General features: G+C 40.0%; 1 protein-coding gene across 2 annotated transcripts in view; it reads left to right on the forward strand.

The window, feature by feature from the left end:
* BICC1 (BicC family RNA binding protein 1) overlaps positions 1-18,297 on the forward strand; it is a 91,365-nt gene extending 73,068 nt beyond the window's left edge. For both annotated transcript variants that reach the window (XM_042033554.1, XM_042033555.1), the window contains 14 exons: positions 399-650; positions 1,931-2,062; positions 2,956-3,142; positions 4,534-4,692; positions 5,063-5,259; positions 5,555-5,696; positions 6,636-6,792; positions 8,143-8,308; positions 9,523-9,562; positions 10,212-10,366; positions 12,059-12,212; positions 13,831-13,991; positions 14,447-14,546; positions 15,673-18,297. In XM_042033554.1, coding sequence (XP_041889488.1) covers positions 399-650; positions 1,931-2,062; positions 2,956-3,142; positions 4,534-4,692; positions 5,063-5,259; positions 5,555-5,696; positions 6,636-6,792; positions 8,143-8,308; positions 9,523-9,562; positions 10,212-10,366; positions 12,059-12,212; positions 13,831-13,991; positions 14,447-14,546; positions 15,673-15,803 — 2,133 coding nt within the window. In that variant the 3' untranslated portion in view covers positions 15,804-18,297. The remainder of the gene's footprint in view (positions 1-398; positions 651-1,930; positions 2,063-2,955; positions 3,143-4,533; positions 4,693-5,062; positions 5,260-5,554; positions 5,697-6,635; positions 6,793-8,142; positions 8,309-9,522; positions 9,563-10,211; positions 10,367-12,058; positions 12,213-13,830; positions 13,992-14,446; positions 14,547-15,672) is intronic.
* The last annotated feature ends 8,531 nt before the right edge of the window (positions 18,298-26,828 follow it).

The raw sequence follows: 26,828 nt of genomic DNA on the forward strand, positions 1-26,828 counted from the left end.
GGCAGTATGAGAGATTGATCCAGTCCCAGATGGGTGTATTTGAAGCCAGTAAGAACATCTGAGCCCAACACTGAAAGGTCAAGTTTTGCAAGTGTACCTACCCAGATAAATCTCTGTTGACTTCAACTGCCTGTATGGTCCCTGTTGGGACCAAACCATGCAGCATTGTCTTACTGCCTTTTACAGAGTGGCAATTAAATGCTGCATTTGGCCTTAAAATGGGAGTAGTGGGTAGAGTTTGGTGCATTTGTTACCTTTAACAAATCAATTCTGGTTTTAAACCCAACAATATTTTCTTTATCTTGCCTGTGGAGCGCATGACAAGCAAGGAAGCAACCAGAGATGTTGTTCTGTGTGCCTGTAAGCACTGTTTCACTGGTTTCTCCCATTCCCCCCAGGAAGGAACAGCCATGCTCCTGGAACACCTGGCTGGGAGCCTGGCCTCTGCAATCCCTGTGAGCACACAGCTCGACATCGCAGCGCAGCATCATCTCTTTATGATGGGTCGAAACGGCAGCAACATCAAACATATCATGCAGAGGACTGGTGCTCAGATCCACTTCCCTGACCCTAGTAACCCACAGAAGAAATCCACTGTCTACCTCCAGGGCACAATTGAGTCTGTCTGTCTTGCCAGGCAATATCTCATGGTAAATACTTTCAGTGAAACTTGTGGGAAAAAATTGCCAGATCACGGAAAATATGCTCACTCTGCATCTATTTACAAGTCAAATGTAAATTAGCCACAGAGAGGAAGGATTGCTATTCACACTGCAAACAGCTCAGTTTTTGTCAGGGTTTTGTCAGTGTTTGTAGTTATTGAAAGTATTTGTAATCTCTGGTAACATGACTTGGAAAATAACCTTGGTAATATAAATGCCGCATAAGTGATTTAAATTTACAATAACAATATGCCTCTGAGTAGAGGCAGATTTCTGAGATGTTCTGTGGGTGTTGGGTGACAGGTTATGTTTTATTTTGTCAACCTGCCTTTTCTATGTTTGTCAGGTAAATAGGTTTCTTTTGAGGGGAAATGTCAGGAATTGCTTAGTTCCCGTGTAGGCAAGTTTCCAATGAAATTGGGAAACCATAGGAAATAATTACTCATTCTGCAGTCTTACCTTCTTTATAATACCATAGCGACAATTCCATGAGGCCTTTTATAAAAATAGCTCTGGTGTTGAATGTCATTATTTGTAGAGATTTTTGATACATTGATCTTTAAGCTTCACAGGAGCCTTTAGCCATTATTTTAGTACTAATGTATGTGCACATTTTTTGTACATGTGAATATTAATGGACAAAATGTGGGAGGATGGGACCATTCAGTTTTGGGGGGGTTTTATGCTAAAGCTTTAGTATTTTAAGTGTGTTACAGGTGTTATCCATATCCCTAGAAAATATTTATGTAGCTGATCTGGAATGGGGAAGAGAAAGGTAAAAGTTAAGACTTTGGCAATGGTAACTTAGAGATTTTGTAGAAGTATGTATCCTTATTTCAAATAGTTTGACGGGAGACTTTTAGTATGAGTGTCCTGCCATCAGTTCCTGACAAGACTTGGTTCTGGTTTAATAAGTAATCGTGGTTTCTGAATTTGAATCTTCCAGGCACCCTCTAAGTCTGTATAAATAACTACTCAGGGTGCGTATGTGCAGACTGGAATGTCAAATATTCAGTAAAACATTTCACCCTTGTGCTACCAAACTGTTTGTTTAGCATCCCAGGGCAGGAAGATACACCTGTATGCCTGCATACAAGGAAATGGCTTTCCCTAAAATTTCATCCTTGCTCTTTTTTCTGAACTTACAGAAATTTCCTTGCATCATGATGTGTAAATGTTACAATATCTACAGTTCAGTTTATTGCTAACATTTTCATGGGAAAATGGTCAGTTACAAGTGCTAGGATTTTTTGTGCCTTTCTTTTCAGGGTTGCCTTCCCCTCGTGCTCATGTTTGATATGAAGGAAGAAATTGAAGTAGAACCACAGTTTATAACACAGCTAATGGAGCAGTTAGATGTCTTCATAAGCATTAAGCCTAAGCCAAAGCAACCAAGCAAGGTTTGTACAAAGCTAATATTTTCCTTTTAGGCTTTCATGGCAAAGTTTCAGAGCTGATGAGTTGATATTTGTGCTCTTCCTCCCCAGTTTAGTGGATCATAAACTTGTGAAAGCCATATGTATTTAATGCTTGAAATATCAGTTTAAATGATCCAGCAGCTCTGCTCTAGGGTATTTTGACTTTTATTAAATGCTTAATAATGAAGAAATTAGCTTTTGTATAGAATATACTGATAAAGGCAGTGGGAGGTGTTTATTGTAAAATACTCAGGCCAGTATGGATAGGGGACTCTTGCAGTCATCCATGTTGTATACAATGCCCAAGCAGGCAGAAGTTTTAAAATTTTAAATGATCGTTCCATTGGGTCAGTATGTGAGCTTCCCTGTGTAGGGATATATAAAATCAATACAAAGACACATCCTGTAGAGAATGTACAAGAAGCAATGGGGTTTTGTAATTTCATTTTCCAGGCACTTATTACTTTATTCTCAGACAGCTATGAATTTAGTAGGGGAATTTAATATGAACAACTAGGTTTTTTGTCCACTTCAAGCTACAAAGCTTGAAAAGAGAAGATAAGATATTAATTATTGATTCGGCTCTCTAGCTCTTGAGGTGCTTAACATTTGGTCTACCAAAAAGGACCAAGATATGATAGTAATTAATTTTCTTAGAGAGGTCTTCCATCATTCTCACTTCAAATCCTTATGAAATCACTAGTCTTACTGTCCTGAACTTCCTGAATTTGGATAGTTGCTACTGGATGTTAGCTCATGCTGTCTCACACTGCTGTGGTTGTGGTAGCCATGAAGGAGTATGAAGAACTATCTGTGTTAAGGAGAAGTGTTACTCACTGGTTTTCCTTTGTTGGTGTTGTTTTCTTTCCCTGCAGTCTGTGATTGTAAAAAGCGTTGAACGAAATGCCTTAAATATGTACGAGGCACGGAAATGCCTCTTGGGACTTGAAAGTAGTGGAGTCACCATAGTATCAAATCCCTCTACTGTCTCATGCCCTGTTGGTCTGTCTTGTCCTGGTTTGGATATTTTGTCCTCAGCAGGGCTAGGACTCACTGGACTTGGTATGCATTCGTTATATTTATATTTTTTTGATATAGGCTTGTTTGAAACTTAATTCACTTGTACTAGGAAAAAAGAGCAGATGTGTGTTTTGCGTAAGGAACCGTGTTGAAGCATTGGAGAATTGCAACAGCTTCTGGTTGTTATAAAACCTCTCCAAGGCTTTTGTAATCAGGTTTGGGACTCATCCCTGTAGAAAAATCTATGGAAACACGCAAACCACTCAGCCGAAAGTGTAAGGCAGGGAAATACGGGTGAGGCAGGACATGGCTTTTACAGCTTCTTTGGGTGTATGATGTCTCAGGCTGTCCTGAATTTGGGTGGGTACTGAAGCCTGTCAACAATACCATGAAAGTTAGCATAGCAAACACCACATTTCAGTTCAGTATCTCACTGTAATTGAGGGATCCACGTGCTTCTAGCTTAGACCTTACTTATCAGTTGAAATTTAGGACAGAAATGAGTAAGCTTCCTATCTTAACATAATTTTGTAGAAGCAGCTCATAGTCCAGACTGGAATTACTATTTTTTTTTCAAGCTCTGCAAATACCTCTGTACCAGAAGTGTATAGATAGAAAAAACAAGCAGTCCCAAAGGAAACCAGTGACAAATCTTGACACAAATTCTTGAAACTCTGAGTTCTCATGTAACCAACGTTGTCCCTTGTGACTGCCATGCAGTAGTGCTGTGTAGTTCCATGTCACATGCTTCCCTAGGGTCACACAGGAGAAAGTGTTTGTGCCATTTGACTGTGATTTTTAATGCTGCTTCTGTGACTGTTCTTGTCATGCTGCACTTTGGGGGGTTGGGTTTTTTTACCTTTTCAGTGTGTAGTGCTGAACTGCTTTGTGAATGCTCTTACACAAAGAGCTGGTTTGGGGGAATGCTTTCGGACTGATCAGTGCATTTGGGGGATGATTTGCAGCCTGTGTTGAAGGTGCAAAAAGGAATTGAATAGCTGTTAGTGTGCAAGTAGTGGTTAATTGACAGGAGCTTCTGAGAGAAACGTTATTGTGTGAAAAGAAAGTGAGGTGGTGCCGTACAGGTGCTTTCTTGTCTCTGTGATGCTGCTTTGGAACAAACCATCAGAAGCAACAGAGGGGATGCAAAGGGATGCCAGGGCTGAGAAGCAGTCAGTGCAGACTCTTTGTTATGACAAGAGAAGTAGAAGGACATAAAAGCTGCTCCAATTCTCCTTGGATATATGATGCCCAGTTTAAGAACAAGCATGGTGCACCAAATGAACAGCAGGTTTAATGTTACAATTTGTTTGTGAAATACAGGCTGGTGCCACTTCATGGGGGTTTGTTCTGTTTCTTTTCGATTGGTACTTTTGTGAAGAATGTTTTCCTGTAAGTCTTAACTAAATATTTACTTGCATGATTTTTTGCAGGCCTTCTAGGTCCAACAGCCCTGTCAGTCAACACCTCAACTGCTCCAAACTCTCTGTTGAATGCCCTCAATAGCTCTGTGAGCCCTTTGCAGAGTCCAAGTTCAGGCACGCCCAGTCCCACATTATGGGCAACATCTCTTGCTAACACAAACACCACAGGTCGGTAGAAGTTTAATGTGAATTAAATGAACTGTGCAACACCAAGTCATTAGAATGGCAGTTGACAAATCCAGAATCATTAATTCTTTGGAACCTTAATTCCTACACTTACTTAGCACAGATGAATAAATATGCAAATTTAAAGTTATAACTTAATATATGACATGCTGTCAAATGCAGTGTTTCCATCTGTTTTATGTAGACAATGAAGTTAACCTACCCAGATAAAGCATTATGGTTTTGGCATGCAATTCTAATGGAAACTTTTTAGTAATTTATTATAGCTACATAAAGATTTATATAAAGTAGTGTAATGCCTGAGGAAGTTAAATGAGAAACTTAATCAGAACATAACCAAATTTTGTTACAGGTTTTTCTGCTATTCCACACCTAATGATACCATCTACTGCCCAAGCAACCTTAACTAGTATTCTGCTGTCTGGAGTGCCTAATTATGGTCAAAACACTCCATCTCCACCACCAGGCTTGACTCCTGTTGAAGTCCACGTTAATGGCATGCAATCAGAAAGCAAAAAAGGCTCCCCTTCTTTAAATGGTCATGTAAAGGTAAGTGATACTATACTGGAGGGCCAGATTTCTTTGTACTAGACCTCTACTAAGAAAAGCTGAAAGAGAAAACTAGCTATATTAGTAGATTCATAAAGCTTCTAAGTTTAAAAACAAACAGCAGTGTATTTGAACATGACTTAAAGATTGAAAAATAGAACATTCAAACATACTGTTCTCTTACTCTTCTCCAGGAATAGATTCCTTGTTATCCTACACAGATAGAAAAGGGAAATTGTTTCAATATTTCCTTAAGCATAAAAATCACCTCAGTGATTTGTGACAATCTTTTCAGGCCTCAAATATCAAGTATGCTGCACTGTCTGCCACATCGCTGGGAGAAAATGTGTTGACCACAAACCACAGTGATGCAGTAAGGCAAACAAGTGCTCATGGGGCCTCAGAACAAGTAGCTGCCAAGGCAAATAGTGAAGAAGGTAAGATTTTGATATTGCATTCCTTTGTTTGGTAGTGTTTGTACAGTCTGTGTACAGTTCATGATACAAAAATGTGAAGATACTCTCTGAGAGTTGTTTTTGCAACCATGTTTAAGGAAAAGATTGCTGGATCTCAGATTCATTGTCAAAGAAAGTAAATAGAACCTGTAGTAACTGAGCTGTGCTGTTGATAGAAACACCTTAAATCAACATAAATGTACTTGCAACATTTTACTTATTCCCTAGGAGCAGAGGGAGATAAGCTGCTGTACAAAAATACTAAAATCCTCAGAGGGTAACTAAACTCTTCTGATTTAAATGATGTTTTATTTTTGCTTTTTAACAAAAGCAAATAATTAATGTCTCTGGGAAGGTTTTTGCAGGAAATTGTGTAGATCTAACCTAGACACTGGGAAACAATTTTATTTGCATGTTTTGCAACAGCATTTCAGTTATGCTGCCTTTTAAAAGCTAAAGTGCTTAACTGTCCCCATCATTCTTGGAGGGAGGGAAAGCCAGTTCCACTTGAAGCTTGTGAAAACATGTTCTAAAGATACTTGAAGTGGGGGGAGCTCTTATTCCAGCAGAAGCTACCTGAGCACCTGGCAAAGTCTATTAAAACCGGGTATAAAATCAAATTTCTTCAGAATACTTAGTCACTTTGAATTGTCAGTCTTCACGTTTAATATTAATTAATATTACTTAAATATTTGAAAAAAGGAAATACTTAGTGTGACTACTATATATGTGAATACTGACACCTTTTTTTTGCATTTGAGCATACACATCTTGACTTCTTAACCTTGACCAAAGAATTATCCCTGAAGATGATCCTGTAGGGAGGAGGAGGAGGTTTTCTCCCATAGTTATCATTCCTGCAGCAAGCTCACTAGGACACAGCAGGGTGGTTGTTTAACTCTCCTTTTATTGGCCTTGTAGGTTGCAACGATGCTTTTGTAGAAGTGGGCATGCCCCGCAGTCCGTCCCATTCAGCAAACACCAGTGACCTGAAGCAGATGATGAGCTCTTCCAAGCAGGCCTGTGCCAAGAGGCAAACAGTGGAATTACTGCAAGGCACCAAAAACTCCCACTTACAGTAAGCTGAGTGTATAAACACAGATTAGTGGAACTTTCACAATGCAAAATTACTTCACGTGTTTTTGTACATAGAAGGGAGGGTTCAGTCATAAGATACTCAAAGAACTGATTTAATTTGGCCTTGATTTTCCATGACGTTAGGCATTAATTTAGCCCCCAGTTTGTCTGATAACTGCAGACTTCGAATGCTTTTTGTTCATCCTATTTGTCTTTGAGTTTAAAAAAATGTCTTTTCTCTCCCACAAAAGAACGGAGATCCTTGTCAGAGGAACTTTCATTACCTGTTTCTAAAGTATACATTTTTGCACTTTCCTTCTTTATTGATTGCTTAGAGGATAATTTGACAGCTTTTTCCTTTTGTGTGTACCTGAGGCTGTTTTCTTAGGAAAGCTGCGTTCAGGGCATAGCAGCATGTTCTCAAACACTTGTCTCAGTGATGATTTTGGTTGGGTTGGCTCTTTAATGACCCAGCAGTGGGAAAGGCTCATTTGAGTCATAATACATCTTGGCAACACAGGTTTTGTTCTAAATGCAATGTTTTTGTCTGACATACTCATGTTCTCACTGTTTGTTTGGGAACTGTTTATCACCACTCTTCTGAGACACATATTTTCTTTTGCTTCATTTATTTACACTCTTAAGGCTATGATATGTATTTCATTAATTCTGCTTTCACAGTTTAAAAATCCAAGGAATCCTGCTAACCAAATTCGGTTGTTTGTGTGTCTTGCTCTTTTTGTTGAGGACATAGTGCTCCACAGTTTCCTTGGGGGTAGTAGTTTACAGCTTCAAAAACATGATCACTTTGCTTTGAAGAGTTTATACTGTTCTAGCATAGGCCTGAAATGCGGCCAAGGTTTAGAAAAATAAAATTGCATCAGGAGGTAATGTAGGCATGTAGGACTGCAATTTTTGAAGCTGTGAAAGCAAGTAGGACCTATGTCAAGTTTCTTAGTCCCTATTATGCAATCTCTCTTTATCCTACAAGTGTGAACCTGTTTGAACTGCTGGCCTGAGCAAGGCTAAATGGGAAATCACACTGTGTAGGGATTACATGCAATATTTCCAGACCCCAGACAGTTCAAAACCGAATCTGTAAACTATGCCTCTTAGTGATACAGGAAGGAGAAACACTGCTTTCCTTCACTGACAGAGAAAAAGGTACAGGAGAGCTGAAACTTTTGGAAATATTGCTGAAAATGCAGAGATCTTTGTGTATGGACATGTCTTGAGTTTGGCTGCCAGACTTGTCCGGGTGAAGCCCAGTTACCAGAACCGCACTGAGCGCTCGCTGCCGGCGCAGAGGCAGCCTGAGCAGCCTGAGCTAACAGTGCCTTTGTCCCCGCAGCACCGCAGACAGGCTGCTCTCCGAGGCAGAGCTGGGTGCCCCGGAAAGCCCCGTGGCTGATAAGAAGGCCCCGGGCAGCGAGCGGGCGGCCGAGCGGGCGGCAGCCGCCCAGCAGAACTCCGAGAGAGCGCGTCTGGCTCCGCAGCCCTCCTTTGTAAATATGCAGGTAGGTCTCCCTGAATGAAGCCAATTAGGCATAAATATTGATACTGCTGAGTGAAGTTACCATAGAATGCAGAGGTGATTGGGGACTGGAGGCTGAATTGTCATTACCAGTTCAGTAAAAGTATTCACAGCCAAGCCATCAACTGCTTCAACTGAGGAGTGGTTTGTCAATGAAAAGTCTTGAGAACAGAAAAGCTCTTCGTTTCTCTTGAGTAAGAAAAGTTTAAGTACACAAAGTTGGGTGGCTGTATTTGTCTCCATCATTTGCCTGTAAGAAGTCTTACATTGTTGCTTCAAGAGAATTATAGCTACAAAATAAATTTCACACCTTCTCGTACTTAATTAACTTGGTTAATTACAGCCTACAAATACAAACTACTGCCATGTTACTGCAACTCTCCCCAAAGAGAGAGGAGACCCCTTTGTCAGGAAGCAGTAACAGGATTATTTTCAGTATAGATCTATTGGAGTGTGGGCATAATCAGACTGTGTGGAGTAGTCGAACAAGAGAAAGATTAGTGTTTTGCAGCCCTTTTCCTTAGTTATTCCTCTAGTTATTTTTAGTAGAAAATGTAACACTTCAGGCTAATACAGCATTTTTGTAGTTTTGTGTGTTTAGATTTCCTGATTTGTAGTTCAACTAAGTGTAGCTTGTTTAATCAGGGGTATTTAAACTTCACATTTTCCACTGATACAGGTAGAACACATACAAAAGTTCTTTGAATTATCTCAAAACTTAAGTTCTTTTCCTTTCACAAAATGAATGCATGAAGGAGAAGTAAACCTGAAAGATTATTAAAAATAACTGTAGTGGCTAGACTTGCTAAGATATATTACCTTTTTCGTACTGTTGAGGAATGTTTTAAATGCCAAGAATAGATGGTTAAGGAGAGAAACTATGCTTGAAAGATGTCTCATTAAAAAAAAATTGAAGAAAAATTCATTCCTCCTAAGCATTTTGTAAATATACTGCTTTAGCCTCGCTCAAATGGAAATCAGATAGTTATTTAAAATCTTTATCTATGTTTCAATGAACACTTTAAGTAACTAGGGCTCTAACTGGGCTACTGTGAAATTACTGTGCAGTATTTCAGGTTTCTCCTAGATGTATTCAGTGGCCACTTTGCAAACCTTTGTTTTCACAAAGAGATGACTACTGGAGTGACGTTTAGTTAGAATGGCAATTAGATGATCTTCTGCGTGTTTCATTTTTAGGCATTTGACTATGAACAGAAGAAACTACTAGCAACCAAAGGTACGTGGATGAACAGTGACTTCTGAAAAGTTTGTTGATACTGAGATGAAATGGTTTCCTGAACTTTGTTTTGTAATCCAGTTTTTAATAAAATCTGGAAGTGGTAGTGAAACATTTGCTTTATGTTCCAAAAATTTCTTAATACCAACACAGTATAAAATACAGTGTAAGCAGCTTGCAGGTGGGATGTGTAAGTAAATCCATGAGCAAATGACCAATATTGTTTTCAGAGAGCTCATTACTGTAATACTTCCCTTTATTTGGATGCAAATTTAACTTTAAGGTGTTTGTCACATCAGCTAAATGACCTCTTGCTTCAGGGATAAATTGAGTTGTAGAATTGGTAAGAGGCTTAACCATATCTTTGACCCTGTTAAATAATAAACCAAATTACCCATTCACTAAAAGAAAAACAGAAGCTTCTCTCTTTGAAACAGATACGATTCTTTGGCTTCCATGCAGCCCTGTGGGACTTAACTATCTTCTGGCAGAGTAAATTGCCTTAAGGAAGGGTAGGATTCAAGCTGTGTAGCAAGTGGAGGTGTTTAGAGTGTGCTGGGCTCAAGCTGTTAGCAAACATGATTTCAGTCCTATCCTCTCAGTACTTCTACTAAGGCTGAGATTTACTGATTTGTCTCTGTATTTTCAGCTATGTTAAAGAAGCCAGTGGTAACAGAAGTGAGAACTCCAACAAATACATGGAGTGGTTTGGGGTTCTCTAAATCAATGCCTGCAGAAACTATCAAGGAGCTAAGAAGAGCGAATCATGTATCGTACAAGCCTTCCATGACCACCACATATGAGGTATATAAAAGTATATTGTAATGGAAGTTTACTTTCAGTAAGTTGTTTCTCTTGAGATATGTCTATAACTTCTGGAAAAAAAATCTTGCAGATACCTGTTCTAAATATTTTTTATGGTAAAAAGTATTTCTTACATAAGTATTAAGGCATATGGAATACATTCAGCCCAACACAAAGTTAGATCTGTTTTATAGGCAAGTCATAGAGCATAGAGGTCTGCTTCTTAAAATATCTTTGTTTAAAGCAGCTTCAAACAACTTAAGGAGCAAACATCCCAGTAGTTGCAAGCAAGCAGCAGGGCTTTAGTAACCTAATGAAAACTGTGTATGTATGACAGATAATCTATATGATGTGTATCACTGCACGGTGGAGGAGAACAGTAGAACGAGCAGCTCATCTTTCCTTCTGTGCAGGAAGGGGCTGTCTCTCCTTGCACTATGCACTGGGCTCAGAATTTTCCCAGGCAGAAAGCAGAGTCCAGCAAGTCTCTTCAGAAGAGTCCCAGCATGGGAATCTTACAGGGAATTTGTTCCCTTCTTCTCAAAGGCATTCTGAAGTTGCTTTTTAGTGTGCTTCCTTGCTGTAATCCTTCCTGGCTTCCACAGAGACACCTTTTTCTGTCCTGCTTATATAAAATGTAAATGGTATGTTTCTTAAAGAAGGGGACTTCATAGTTCTCTAGGATATACTGTCTGTTAATGCAAAAGAGATATTCAGCCAGGACAAAAATGTGCCTTGGTGTTCTCCACTTGACATGTCAACTTTTTGAGCCATTCAGGTACATGCAGTAGGCTTGGCTACATGTAATGCAGTAGTAACCGGGGAAAGAAAAAGATGCAACCAAAATCTGTGATTACTTTTCTATGTTGGTTGAGCTGGAGTGGGCCTTTCTCCCAGGCCTTGATGTCTAAAATCTCTAAGTGGGTCTGTGATTCTAACCAAGAGCACAGTGTTTCTTCAGGGGTGTCAGTTTTACTGAATAGTGTAAAAGATTGCTGCCTCCTAAGTGATGTTTTTCAGTCACAATTTGGTGCAAGTTTATAGAATTAAATTGTTCATTTCCACAATTTTTAGCTCATGTAAGTATGTGATATCTATAACGTCAATTTCTTTTGGGTATGTTGCCACTGAATGCTGCTGCCTTGTATTGCTACGTTCTCACCCACAGTGATGAGAGTTGATAATAAGTATTTCACAGGAATATGAAAACCTATTTTAAAAGATCACAGACAAAACAACTACAAATTTACAAGCCATTGCAGAATTGTTGTTGTATTATTATGTGCAAGGCTGTTGTCAAGTAGTGTGTACTTGATCCACTTATCTTCAGATAAATGTTCTGTTATGTTCTCTTCCCTGTGAAGGGATGTAGTCAATAGATTGCTTTGTCTAGAATTTGTGTGGGAATTTGATGCCATGGAATGTTTTGGAAACAAACTTGGAAATACCGAGAAATTTATTTTGAATCATGGTCTTTAAATAACTCCTGCTTAAAAACTGTAAACTGCATATGTTTTAAGCACACCTGCTGTTTTTGTGTCCGGTTTGCAATTATTTGACTATTGATCAACTGCCAAAAAGAATGTTTGCGAGCATTAAAAGCTGCTTTTTAACTGAGCTGCTTCAAAGAAAACATCTGAGTCACAATGAAACCTCTGTTTTCAGCCCAGATTTTCTTCCTGTTGTTTGCAGGGTTCATCCATGTCTCTCTCCCGGTCCAGCAGTCGGGAGCACCTGGGAAGTGGCAGTGAATCTGATAACTGGAGAGACCGGAATGGCCTTGGACCCACTGCTCATGATTTTGTCTCCTCAATTGGCAGCCCCAAACGGAAACAAAACAAATCAGGTTAATAAGCTCTTATCATCTGATTTAAAAAAAGTAATCATATTGATATCAATATTTATTTTGATATGAATGTATCCTGACTTCACTAGGGATTTAAATTACTGACACCTTGTAATAAATAATTACTTTTTTTTTTACAAATTTTTACAAAGAAGTGCAAGCTTGTGTAACATGATATACAAATAATGGTCCTAAAGGAAAACTTTTAAGGGTATTTGTCAAATGCCAGATATTCTTGCTTAAAAACTCTTTGCTGTCATGGAGTGGGTTTTTCAAGGTATACTGAAACCAGACCTCTACAAAGGCTTATTTCTAGACTGCTCTCATACTGCTCTGTTATCAGTGCAGCAACAGCCAGGGCTTTATTGGGCTATTTGCTCACTGGTGAAGTGATATTCCATGCTGAAACTGAATTTTAAAGCATGATTCTCTTCATGGGGATAAAATTTGCAAGAACATGTAGTGACAGGACAAGGGGGAGTGGCTACAAACTGAAACAGAATAGGTTTAGGTCAGATGTTACGAGAAAATTTTCCCTGTGAGCATGGTAAGGCCCTGGCACAGGGTGCCCAGAGAAGCTGTGGCTGCCCCATCCCTGGAAGTGCCCAAGGCCAGCTTGGATGGAGCCTGGGGCAACCTGGGATACTGGAACGTGTCCCATGGCAGGGGTTGGAATGAGATGGGCTTTAAGGTCCCTTCCAACCCTGGCAATTCTGTGGACAGAAGCCTGTCCATGTGTTTGGCATGGCCTAGCATGATTTTAAATACTGCTTTCTGTGGACACAGGCTGTATGTTTTGTAATTACTTTTTTTTAACGATGCTTGAAGTTTACAAATTAAAATTTTACTTTAGTTGAACTTAAATTTTTTTAATAACTTAATAGATGCTTTTCTGGAAGAGTGAAAAGTGGAGGTAGAGAATAGTAAGTCCATACTACCTATCTGCTTTATGGGGAAATAAGTACTGTGGCTGTTTATACTTTTTGTTGTTGCATTTTCTTTTAAAGGTGAATAAACCTAAATCCCAAAGTACACAGATAATAAAATTTGTACATGGTAAGAAAGGATAACTCCAATTAGAGAAAATATTCATGGTTTTAAAAAGCACATTAGTTGAGCTGTGAATGGCTGCACGTCGCATTCTAAGTACTTGAAGAACTAAAAAGATGACACGTTTTATTTGAAATCAATCTTTTGATGTTTTCAACCTAATTGGACAAAAATGGAAGTTCTAGGTTAATTAAAATAAATGAAGATTAAAATTATATTTACATGTGTGTTAGAAGAAAATTAGAAACACGAATACACTGGCAGTGAAAGAAAATGTTCTATGGCAGCTGTAGCTTTCCCAGAGAGTAAAATGTGTGGATAAAGGATAAAAGAAACAGCAATGAGTTGGCTGGACAAAAGTAGGTCTATAGAAAACAAACACTGGAACTTAATTAACAAAAAAATTGCTTTATACTGTTCATTCTCTTAGAGCACTGAGAAGCTTTTTTTTCCCTGTGAAATAAAGATTTGAATACTTTGTAAATTAAATGAGCTAGCTGAATATAATGTTGGTGGAAAATGATGCCCTTTTGTGATGTGTCTGAAAAGTGCACTTGTTCCCTTTCAGCTGAACACTATCTCAGTAGCAGTAACTACATGGACTGCATCTCCTCACTGACAGGAAGCAATGGCTGTAACCTCAACAGTTTGTTTAAGGGATCTGATCTGCCTGAGCTCTTCAGCAAGCTTGGTTTGGGCAAATACACAGATGTGTTCCAGCAGCAAGAGGTTGGTGTTCCCTCAAGAGGCACCTTGGTGTTGGTAGGATGTTTTCCAGCAGTAGTTGTTCTGTCTCTTCACCAAAAGCCACTTAGAACTCACTTTGTGACAGGATTTTCATGAGCTGTTCTTTCAAAGCTGGATCATAAATCTTAAAATTGTGGTAAATACTTAAAAGTCTCAAGACTCATAAATAAATATGAGTAACTAATTTTCTCTTCTTTTCCAGAACTGATTAGTTTTTAATTTCTCCTTCTCTGTCAGAAATGTAGCAAATTGAGCAACTGTGTGAAGAAGCCATTGAAAAGCCATGATTGCTGTTTACATGCAAAGAATAGTTTGGCAGAGTAACTGTAAAATGCAGCAGGAAAAAAAAAATGAAGCTATTCTGAGCCACATGTATTACTTAATACTTTTGTGGAAAGACTTGTTTTGCATAATTTTCTTATTTCTTTTTACTCTAGATTGATCTGCAGACATTCCTTACTCTTACTGATCAAGATTTGAAAGAGTTGGGAATTACCACTTTTGGTGCCAGAAGAAAAATGCTGCTTGCAATCTCAGGTAAAAAACACTGAGTACCATTTATTGATTTTAAGCTTTGTTTGTATTCTTCTCACTCAAATTGTGTGTTTAGAGCTGACAAAGGAAAAATGACTTGGAAAGACTGAAAAGTAAGGGTCTAGTCCACAGAGGTGATATTAGCTTGCCCCTCACGACAGGTGCTTAAACCCAGGCTTTACAGAGCTTTCCCATGACCTCATAACAGCTCACTTGGAATAGTCCTGTAAAGCTGGAACTTGGTAGAAAGTTCAGCTCACAGCAGGAGTTTGATGCCCCGAACTTGAGGGTCCAGGAATCTCTGGGATTACAGGCCCTGCAGGGTCTGAACAGCACTACATACCAGTCAGAACTGGCATTTTCAACCTTTTGGTTCCCTACCCCCATTTTATTGATTAGCAGAGCAGTCATCCTACTGGGAAAAAGTGCCTGCTTTTGGGGGACTTTGTGGGGTTTTTTTTCTGGTTTTTGGTTTGCAAATGTACTTAGTTCAGTAGCAGTTATGAAAATCTATGTAATCTCTCGGGGATTTGTATCTAGCACAGAGTTTACAAGAACAGGAAAGTGGGGGAAAGAAAAATATTTTGGATGAGTTATTACTAACACAAGATTAGGGTGCATGTTTAAATGACAGGTGAGCATCTGTTTTTTCTGAAAGTCCTTGTTAAAATACTGCTTAAGTTTTATGTTGAAATGAAGAATTGTGCATTGAGAAATTATCAAGTTGGTAGTAAGCTTTTCTGTCAATCTCAGTCCACACTGCATGGTTGTGCCTCCAGGAAGATTGCAGCCTTTGAATATTATAACAAACTTTTTTAAGTTCCAGCTATGTCAATTTGATCTAAATCAATATTGCAAAAAAGGATCTGCTTCACACTATACCATTGAGAAATAAGAACTGCCCCGAGTAGATGCCTGCATCCCAAGGAGCCTCTGAGTCTTAACCTGACACTCATATTATCCTGTTGAGCTGTTAATTGAAGGAGTACCTCACAGATATTTTCAGTGCATACTGTGTCTGTCTAAAATACTTTGTTCCTTTAAACAGAAGTTCTGCATTTGGTTTAGATCAAAACATTAAAATGAATTTCTGATGGGAGATTTCTGTGGGTGTGCTTGACCTCTCCAGAACTGAACAAAAACCGAAGAAAGCTCTTTGACCCATCCAACATCCGTGCCTCGTTCCTGGAAGGGGGAGCCAGTGGGAGACTGCCGCGCCAGTATCACTCGGACATTGCCAGTGTCAGCGGGCGCTGGTAGCAGGAGCTTGGGCTCAGAAATCAGCTGGAAAGATGGACATGGCAATCCTGTGGACAGCCTTCACTGCACACCACCCTCTGCACTTTGGGAGTTTGGGTGTCAAGGACCAAAGCGTTTTGTCTGCACAGTACTGTGCCAAAAAAATCAGAGAGAACACATTTTGTCAGTTGTCTTTTGAAACACCAAATGTGGGTTATGTTTTACTCATGTAGATTGGACAGAATTTGCAATAATAATAATATAGGGTTCTTTGTTTAGTATTTTATTACCTATAACTATAATGTATGCACTGAATTTTGTACTTTGTTGAATGAAGGAAGAATGAAGAGCTGGGATGCCAGAGAGCATAGATTTGGCTTTATCAAGATGGTTTTTTCTGGTACTGCTTAAAATAATTATTGAGGTCTTTCTGCACTTTACGTGTTCTGATTTCTTGTCCTGTGGAAATTTATTTCTCTCTTTCATTTCCATATCAATTTTTATATTGGCACTAATCAAATTTTTTCAGGTGTTCCTACATTAAGTCACATCTCACTATAATGGTACTAGAAACTGGTTCTTACGCAGATTTTTGGTTTTCCTCTCTCTGTCTCCCCAGTAGTTATCTGAAGAGATTGTTCCAAAATCAAGTCACTTGGTAGTGGACCAGTCCTGTTATGCTCTTATGAAGCAGTCTAATGCTGCCTGCAATAATACTCACTGTAACAGATGCAATGAAAGACCAAAATGGACCTTGCAATATTAACCCTTTGCAGTCAACATATTTAACTGCTGCCTGTTATGCTAAAACTGTTTTCAATGGTTGTTTCAAAGCAAAGGGCTATTTTTAGTACCCTGCCACTAAAGGACACTTATTTATATCAGACTTTTATTTTTAGATTCTATACACCTACAATACGTAACAGATTAAACTGATCTACTGCAGATTTATGGTAGACACTGAAAGGCATTCATCAAACTAGAGCTCTGGGTTGTCAGTTTGATTAAACAGACAACTAATCTAATTTGACAAGACAGCACTGTTGCCATTTAATAAATGACTCGTATTTCTTACATGACTATGCATGCAGCAATGAAGTGACCTACATAAAATAGGTGTAATAGCATCTGTTTTGTTTGATCTAGATTTGTAATTGTCAGCTGCAGAAGTGTTTGAAACTTTGGAGATGAACTATTTCTGAAACAAGTTATGTTCAACAGAAAGAGTCCATGTTGTAAGTGGCTAGAGCTAACTTTTGCATTCTTATACTGTGAAAGTCCAAAAAATTTGGCAATGTTATTCTTCTGTCTTTACAGATGTTGTGTTATGGGTTTATGAAGGGTTTCAGTGTAATGAAGGAATCCATAAAGTGCCTCTTTTTGCAATGCAATGTGTAGTTTCCAAGCATTAATTGAAAAGCATTCCCATGAGAAATATTGTGAATTACCTCTACTGTAATGTATTATTTATGTTCAATGTACAAGCCTTTTGAGATGGACATAAACCACTGTCAAGTGCTCTTAACAGAAGGCATTAGAATAATATTTACAGTAGTTGGGGTTTATGCAAAAATGGGTGAGAGAGTTTTGACACTTTCCATGGATAATTCTTTCTCTTAAGGTGAGAATGCAAAACGATGTATGGATAAATTTGCACACACAAAGGGAATTTAAAGAGACTATTACTTGAGGGCATAGACCAAGCAATAATATAAAGTCTTGTGGTTAGCTAAAAATTGCTGCTCAGTGCTCATTTCAGCCATATCTACTTAATGGTGTATAACTGGGTGACTTCCCCTGTAGATCCAGTAGCAGCTTCGTCTGGTTTAAAAATGGTACTGCAGATGTGACTGGCTAAAACTGTATCTGGTACTCACAGTTGTTCACACCAAGCTCCTGTGCCCAACACCAAGAGTCCATATCCATGTGTCAGAGATTTGTGTGGACGTGTGTCACACAGGCAAGAGTGACTTCATGGAAACCCTCTTGGAAGCCACAACTTCTCATTCTAAAGCTGTTTTCACTTGTGCTTACTCCTAAGCATGCAGATAGTTCCATTCACAGGGACTATTTATGTGCTTACAGATAAGCTGTCATTTAAATGTTTGCATTTGCAAGCCCAGTGCTTACAAATCAAATTGTATTCAGACTCATTATTTTGTGAAATATTTTTAATGAAATAAATATTCAGCAACACTTTGTACAGAATTTTCTGCAACCCCTTTCTTGCTTATTTTGCCTAAACCTGAAAGCATCCTAAAGCTTTACACTCAGATTTTTAGTCTTTTTAAGTACGTGCTATGTATCCAGACGGTACTATACTCAGAAACTGATTTTCTTACAGTATTAAGTTGATGTGGTCTTTTGCTGAGCAGTGCTTATTTCATTTACACCAAAGTGGAAAATTTCCCATGAACAACATTATTTTTCAGTAGGGTTTCACATAAAAAAAAAAAAAAAGAACACACTGGAAGTAAAGAAAATTCTCACTTACTTTGATTCCACAAAGGGAAAATAACAGTACAGTGTATCGTATTGTTAGTGTTACATTATGCACAAATATTTGACTTGCTACATAAAATGTTAGTTTAAAATCTGTGCCTTAATAGTGACCAGTTATCTGTAAATATAGAGCAGATACAGATTGTATTTTTGTGGGTTGTGTCCTTTTAGTGATTTTTTAAAAAAATAAAAGTTGAAATTAAAACATTAAAAATGGAAATTTTCAAAACTAATCAGTGTTGCATAAAATAAATTTATATAACTCCCTTGTATTCTGATTGGTTCATGAAGTATTTTTATATAGACCCAGTTCCAGGGATGCTTGCTTGTTAATAAAATATAAAAAGCAGTATTTGACATAATTGCAACATGTTTCTTTCACATGTTAATGTTTCATGTGTTTTACTGTTCTTTTTATATCACATACAGTGTCTTTGTCTAGCTTTTAAATGAAAATGCTTTTTTGGGGTGCCTCTCCTTAATCTAAGAGGAGTTAATAGCAGGTTTTAGGAGTTTGCTCATGACTTGTATTCTTTCTTTGGTCTTCCCATTTTAATGACTGTTTTGGTCAGGTTAGCAGAGAGTTGTGTATGTTCTTTCACAATGGTCGTTGTACTGTCACTTCCAGTGTAGAAGTAGGGGGGAAGAAAAGGAATTCTTTCTTTGGGCTGCTGGGACATGACCAGTCAGCCTGGCGAGAGGCACAGCTGTCACACTGAGGTAATGTGCACACAACAAACACAGTCAGTCCTGTCTCTTTGCTCCACAGGTGCTCACACAGGTTCGGTATTGCTCTACCTCACTCAGTGCTTTCAGGCATCTTGTTATCCCAGCCTAATGTGGTCTCTGTTTTATAGACACAGCTCTCCACTTCAGTGGCTGTTCCTGGCTCACTGACCTTGCAACAATCTGTGAGTTTTCTGAGTACCTGCTGAGAAGTGCAGGTGTGGGAGCAAGTCTGTGAAGGAAATAGGTCAGCAAACTGTTCTGCTGAGGACAACTGAAGGGTGTGGTGCTGAGCACCAGTTTACCAGGCATTGACATAAATTACATGGAAATTTACAGGCAGGTGGGCTTGCAAACTGCACAGTGTTTCTGATGTCTGACAAATAGTGAGCTAGTGTGAAGCAAGGTAGTTTCCTTTGTGGACAATTTATTTGGTCATATTGCTTCCAGTGGCTTCAGTCAGCAGAGTGTAAGGCTGGTGTGGGAGAGAGAAGGAGGTGATGGAGCATCAGAGCTTGTTGGCTGCTCTCCATGTGGTGCAAGCAGTGTTCCCAGCAGCTGGCATGGCACAGCATCAGCAGGATTGCTCCCTGAACAAACTGGGCATGTCTGTCTCTGCTACCAGTCAGTGGAACAAAACTGGTGATTTTCAGTCTGAACAGAAAGTTGCGTTCTAGGAAATGGTGCCAATACACAAGAGAAAATAGATGGAGCCTCCAAGCTCTGTCAAGATGAAAAGTGAGGCATCTCTCATTGCTGTTGGGCCCCACTCCAATCAAAGAGTTGCCGGAGGACACTTATTTTTCCAAAGTCCTAGAAAACACACTTGCACAAGTTTTATGAGTTCTGTTGTAAGCTGGTCAGTACAGGTGTGATGGGCAGAGGTATTCAGAAACTTGTGCTTGTGCTGTGAAGTAAGCCAAGGAGTATTTGATTCCAGGCAAGTGTGGACACTTGGAGCTATGTCTTATCCTTGAATAACCAGCTTCGTTTGCGTCACACATATTTGAGCAGAAGGAAGGTTTGGTTTTATTTGGAGTTGATGCAAAATTTTTGAGGATGCCAGAAGTTGCAAAACTGGGAAACTTGTAGAAAATTTTGCAATATGCATGATTGGTGTCTGCAATATTGTTGACAGCTGCTTTGAAAGTGGTGAGCTGTACATTTGAGCAGGTAGGGGGAGGTATTCTAGAATGGTTAAAGATAAAACAACTCTTTGAATTGGGTGTAGTTGTGAGTGAGGAGTATTTTATAATCTGAAAACTACACAATAAACTTGTGCTCTTGTATAAAATTCCTTTATTTTTATTTGGGTTAAGATAGTATCTGGAGCAGAAGTAACAAGAACCCAGAAATTACAAAAGGCTTTTTGTAGATGATAGGTTTGTATTAAAGAAAATTTGAGTTTTACCTTTGTTTCCTGTGCTACAGATGTACTTTTATATAGTGTTTATAGTTTTAATGTTTTACATTATTTCATGAGTTAATAAAGCAGACTTTAAAAGTTAAAGTAGCAGAACAGTCACACTTGCCAATTTTGAATATTGACACAGCTATTAGGAGGAGCTAAAGGTTAAGAAAGATGAATTTTTTTCCTCTCACTTTGAAGAAAGTGTACTGTTAAAGAAACAGATTCAAACATTGTAGAACGTTTTTGCGTTAGTCAGAGCATCATCTAGTGTCAAATTTCCCCACTCTTGTAATGAATAAGATTTGGGGAATATTTTCTCTGAGAAATGCAGAATGATTCCAGATGTTGATGAAAATATGAAGAAAGATGAATACATTGTGATGGAAATTACCCAGTTTGTGCCAAAACTGTGTTGCAACTTCATGGAAACTTACAGATGGAAAAAGCAAAACATAATATGAGGGAAAAAAATCCCCAAATAATTATATAACGAAGTAAAAATTTGTCACTTCTAACAATGGTTGATGAATGTTCTAATAATGTTGCTACTAATTTAATAACCCTTTGACCATAAACTGACATGGATGTTGCTACACTTCTTTGCTGTGATTAAAAACATGGTTTGTCACCCATGAAGGACAGAAGAGTTGAAGAGGCCTGAAATGCACATGGTAATAGTTTATGGTCACAAAACTAAAGCCATCCACGGGAACTGAAATCTTATGCTGTGTATAGACAATATAGAAGTGAAGAGGATGTGAGTTTTTTTGAGATTGAGAACATAAGAAACCTTCTGTAGACAGATAGAACAAAATATTCACAACCCTTTCCTTTAGCAGGAGTTTTCCACCCTGCAGATGAACAATGTTTTGGTTCCTCAAGAATATGCTGCTGTTTTCATGCCACAGCTCACCTCAGAGAGAAGCTGCTAATGTATGGTACCAAAAAAACCCTTACTCTGAAGTAGCTTGAATAAGCACTGGGTGCTCAGCACTGACAGTTGAGTACTAGGAGTGCTGATTCTTCCCACACTACACGATCTCTTTATGTAGCCCAGCATCTAGAAATCAGTACAAATCTGATGTGGTGAGGCTAAATTGCTGACAGACTTGAATCTTGCTTGGAAACTGTATGGGAGACAGCTAGGTAACTATTCCCTGCGGGGCAAGAGATATTTTGGTGCAGCTATATTAAAACTAGCTTTATGCCAGCACTGTTTCTCCTTGAACCAAGTGGTGACAATAGCCAGCAAACTGGAATGCTGAAGGCATCTGTCACGAAGGAAGGCTCCTCCTGAGCATGCTTCCAGCACTGGTTGTCTTCCATCTTCAGTGAAAGTGGTTGCAGATGCCCCGCTGTTGACTCAGTGCTTTCTTTCCATTATACTTTTGGACTCCAAATGCTAGAAAGGGCAAACTTTTAAATTTTGCATGCAGCTTGATGAGCTTTTTGCTTGCACAAGCATAACGTTTTCTTCTTTTCCTAGGAGTGATTAATGTGGACAGTATCCAGAACCACTAGAGTGGATGAGAGCTTTGAAAGATTTTTTTGAAGGATTTAAGAGTCATGACTGGAGACTGGAAATAACACTTCTGGCACTGCTGCCTTTCCTGGCTGCTGGTGGTGTCTGCTCACCTCTCCTAGATCTTGGCTCTCCCATGCTTGGCTCAAGTGTCTGCTCTCTTCTGATCAGCACTCAAGTTTCAAACAAGTGTTTTTGGGAAGTTTGAGGCATTTTAACTTTTCAGGCAGACTAGTGTTTGCTTTTTGTGGTGGACTTTAAAACTGTGGCAGTGAGGATACAGGTGCTAATGATCATCCTTGGCTGGTGTGAGGAATTAAATGTGTAAGCACAACATAAACAGGACATTGTGGTTACAAGGCTGGTGTAGACAAGGGCATAATTTCTTCAGGAGGGCAGTTGTTTGTGAAGATTAAGTAAAGAAACTAGTTAGTTAGTTTGCTTGGTTGGTTCTTTTTTTAAAACATTCATAGGAGCATCCTTTTGCATGGTGTTATTATTGCAGTTTGAAAATGATTTTGCAAAGTGACTCCACAGGGCCCATCCCTTAACCAGTAATAAAAGCACAGTTATTCATAGGCAGAAGGATTCTTTAATGTCCATCCACTTCCACTTTAACGTTAATTATTGGAGTACAACAGCACATTTCTTCCTTGCTTCCCACCTGCCTATAATACTTCTCCTGAGGCCAATGCATCCATGTTATTCTGTGCCCTGGCTCTGCTGCAGAGACAAGGTAATGAAACCCCCCAAACAGAATTGCTTCTGATCTAGTTCCTACTGCATCTTCTCACTGTGTTAACACACAAGGAAGTAGGAAAGCGTTTCTGGGCTGAACAGATGTGTTGGTCTGCTGGAAGCTTTGAAACCCCATATTTTCAAGTCCTCCTTAATCTTTGTGATGAATTTGTAAGCTTCAAGATGTTTTACATCTGGTTCTGTTTGTCAAATTCCTTTCAAGTGTTCCATTTTGGTGATTATACCATCTGTGATAAAATGGGCATTAAATCAAGTACTACATGAAGATGCATTGTCTGTTCAAAGCTATACTAGAAATGGAATCGTTTGTATTTTGTATCCTTGGTCTATTTTGGGTTTAAGTGAAATTTTATAGACATTTCAGAATTTGAGTTTATACAGAAAACCCCAGAATGTTATGACAAAGAATCACAGAGGCTGTGTCCCTTCCACCTCCCTTCCCGAAAGCAGATAAGTCAGTGTTCCATTTTAAAGCATATTTTTTACATAATTGAGATTTTCCAAGCTCAAAAAAATTTGGCAGAAGACAAATCCAGTTTTTTATGGTTCCTGAAGGCAAATCACTTTCTGATAAACACTCCAGTGTGTCTTCGTGTGCTATTCAACATGGGAGGTGTGCAGAAATATCAAAAAGATGTTGAAAGCTTTCTTGCTTGACCTCTTAACTCTTCACCAGGTCAACTTTTCCTTTGGCGTAAGTCTGGTGAAGTTGTTCTGTGTTTAAGCACAGAAAAGAAATCCATGGTAGAGCAATACTTCCTCAGTGCACGCTGTGACCTTGTCTGAAGTTTTTGGAAACTAGTTCTCCAGGCTTCTAGACCTGATAAGATGCTGTGTGAAATGTCTAGTTGCTACATGTTCACGTGCTCAGAAATGAGAAGCTTTGTGCTGCGTGGTGAATGGGCTTTTAATCTGTGTACCCAAGGGAACCAATTATTTTGTGTGTTTCATGCTCAAGAATGGAAGGGCAGCACAAAAAATAGTATGAATTTTCAGGTCTTCCTTTTCCCATAAAAGCTGTCTCTTGCTCATGCTGCTTTGGTGCAAGTAGAGTTCTTTCAGTTCCTGGTAAATAAAGTGGACTGCCCCAGATTTGTCAACCCAAATGTTACGGTTTATATCCTGGCAGCTACCCAAATCTCCATAAGGGTGAGTTTTACTCCATGGGGACCCATAACTGAACCCAGTAGTAGCAAATGCTTTCTCAATGGTTTATTTTCCTTTTGCAGTATTCACAACTATCTTTATTTAATAATCCTAATGAAGAATTGAACCAGCACAATTTCTTATTATTTGGAGGTGTAATATTGCTATGTTATAAACAAAGTGAGGAGTTGGATGGTCAAAGGTTAACATGAACAACCACTAGAAAAACTGTGGATGACAGTCTCCATATTTGACTTTGGGAAGTGTTACTGCAACAGGTCTTTAAGGAACACAAAATATTGCAAACCTTTGCTTTGCCACTGCTTATTAGCTGGAGTGGTGCACTGCTTATTAGCTGTGTGGTGCACCTTTTAAGAAACATCACCAAATCACTGCTCTGAAGAGCACTGTTTCATTATTGTTTTTAATTTCTATTCATTAAGTATTAAGCCTATATTATAGAAGTGTGGGTTCATTCATCTGTTGAGAAAGTGTTGGAAAGTTTTCAATTAATGATGACAACGAAAATCCCCACTCTTCATTTTCAGTGACTGGCCAATCTTCAGTGGGGGTTGGAATGGAGAGCTTCACTTCTAGGCAAAAAGTCTAACTTTACTTTAAATGCAGATAAAGTTAGAATCTGTTTCAATCCCCTTCTGAATATTTGTCATATAAATTACATGACATCATACCTCAGATTTCCCCAAGGAGATACTTAGGTTGCAATCAAGTCATGCTTTGATTTCTGTCCCTGCGGGTTGGCTAGATGGGGTTTCACTCCTCTTCCTGGAAGTTTTTGAATCACTGTAACCATTCTCTACTCTTTTCATGGGCTGCCTGGTTGGCTGGTTTACCTTCTCTCTCACTATCCCCCTTTGCAGGGCTTCCAGGTAATCCATCCCTGTCCCAGCCCCAAGCTGGGTGTCTCACAGGACAGGATTTATTGCTGTGATTTGGATGTCTTATGGGAGACTGCTCACAGAGGGTTTATTGCTGTGGTTGTTACGGTGTGGCCAAGCTGTGGTGGGCCAGCTCTGGCCAAATGTCAGGTGCCCACCTCAGCGGGGCAGGGCCACACCGGGCTGACAGCTGGTGGGTGGCAATAAGAATGGAGACATCCCTTACTGGCTACTGTCACAGGAGAAATGGACTCCACCTAGGGAAAATTAACTTCATTTCTTGACAATTAAAATACATTTGGGTGGTGAGAAACAAAGGGACATTAATCCTGTTGCCAGCTGTTTCTGCCCCCACAGCCTCCCTTTGCCCCCAGGAGCGTTTTCCCGCCTCAGCCCCTGAGGAGCTCAGAGGGGCGGTGAGAACCAGGCAGAACCGGCCGGAACCGGCCGGAACCGGCCGTGACCCACCTGAGGCAGCCCCGCGCTCCCTCACACAGACCCTCAGCCCCGCTGCTGCCCCAGGGACCTGCTCCTGCCCCAAATCCCACCTTGGCCTGTCCAGGGGGGGTTCGGAATCGGCCCTGGACAGCTGGGACACAGGAGACACTGCCAGAGGTGTCACCTTCAGCCAAAGAGACACGGCACCGGGGGCTGCCTCTCCCCTCACACCTGCGGGCCAGAGAGCTGAGCACACACCGGTGAGGATGGCCCAGCTGCCATTTGGGAGACGAGATGCACCTGGAGGGGCTCCTGGTGAGCTGCCAAGATGGAGCCATTCTGGTGACGAGCTGCTCCCAACCCCTTCCATCCCTGGGCAGGATGGAGCTCCTCAGCGCAGTGGTTTGGGGCTGTGGACAGTGTGGGAAGCAGCTGCCTCCATTGCCACAAGCACCTGCCTGAGTCACCTGGAAAAGGAGAGTGCTGGCCCTGGTGAGGAGAGAGATGAGGGAAAGCAGGAGGAGCAGTGCACTCGGAGCACCCACAAAGGTAAGTCCTGTCTTAAAATTGTGTAGAAGGAACAGGGTGATTGTAAAGCTGTGTGTCATCAGGCAGCGTGGTCCCTCTGTTCTGTCTGCTGTATCCATGATGAGGTGTTTCATATCAGGGGTTTGGGTCTGCTGTTCCTCAGCAATAGGTTGTCTCTGTGCTGGGTCATCCTGACAGCCTTTAGTGTTTGACTTTGTGGCTGAGTATTTGCCTGTATTTGGACCACAGAGGGACTGTAGAGGATATTGAAGTCTCCAAATGCTTGATTTTCCTTGCTTTAAAATGCTTCTTTGCAGCCAGGTGTATTTTGAATTACATATCTGGCCTCATCCAAGTCTTGGCTTGTCAGCGTGAGTGCAAATTCATGAAATCCAAGAGCACCCTGAGGAGGGTCCCCTGCACTGCTGCGTGCTCGGTCTCCAGCTCTGGGTGCTGCCTGGGCACAGGCAGGGTGTGTTTGTGTAGGATACTCTGTGGTTTGAAGTTACATTCCAGTGCAATAACTTGTGTGATGAATTTAGGGCTTGGCTTTGGGAGAGAATCATGTGTTGTTCACACGGGTCAAAAGTCATCCAAATCACAGTTTAAAAAATTGTTTTTGTAAGAAATAGGTTCGGGGTAGGCTGTTGAATATATTTCGTTATTTGCTAACTGTATAAATCTGACCTTGCATCTTTATCCCTTAATCTGTGCTGATTTGTTATGTTCGCATGAATACAACAGCAATCCAAAAAAAGTCATGATTCAAATTGACACCACTTTAAAACATCTGATAAAGGAATTGCTTTCTCTTTAGTCACCGATATTTTTGTGAAGCATGGGAGGAAAGGCAATAGCAGATGGCAGAAATTTCCAGCAACATGCAGTGTGAGATGTAAGCAGAGCTTTCCCAGCACCCCTGCTGCGGCAGCAGATGGAGGGATTGGCAAGGCGGGAGGAGCTGCTTTTGCTCGGTGCTTCGAGAGCTGGGCTCTGCTGGGTGAGCCGGGGCTGGCAGAGCTGACAGCGCTGAGGCAGCCAGGGCTGAGGGAAGGGAGACAAATGCCAAAAGAGGGGGTGCCAAAGGCACCGCAAATATGTAGCAAAACTCCTAA

Source organism: Corvus kubaryi, unplaced genomic scaffold (genome assembly GCF_017639235.1).
Source record: "Corvus kubaryi isolate FWS band 111438036 unplaced genomic scaffold, C.kubaryi_AGA036_p1.0 37357, whole genome shotgun sequence".
Classification (NCBI taxonomy): domain Eukaryota; kingdom Metazoa; phylum Chordata; class Aves; order Passeriformes; family Corvidae; genus Corvus; species Corvus kubaryi.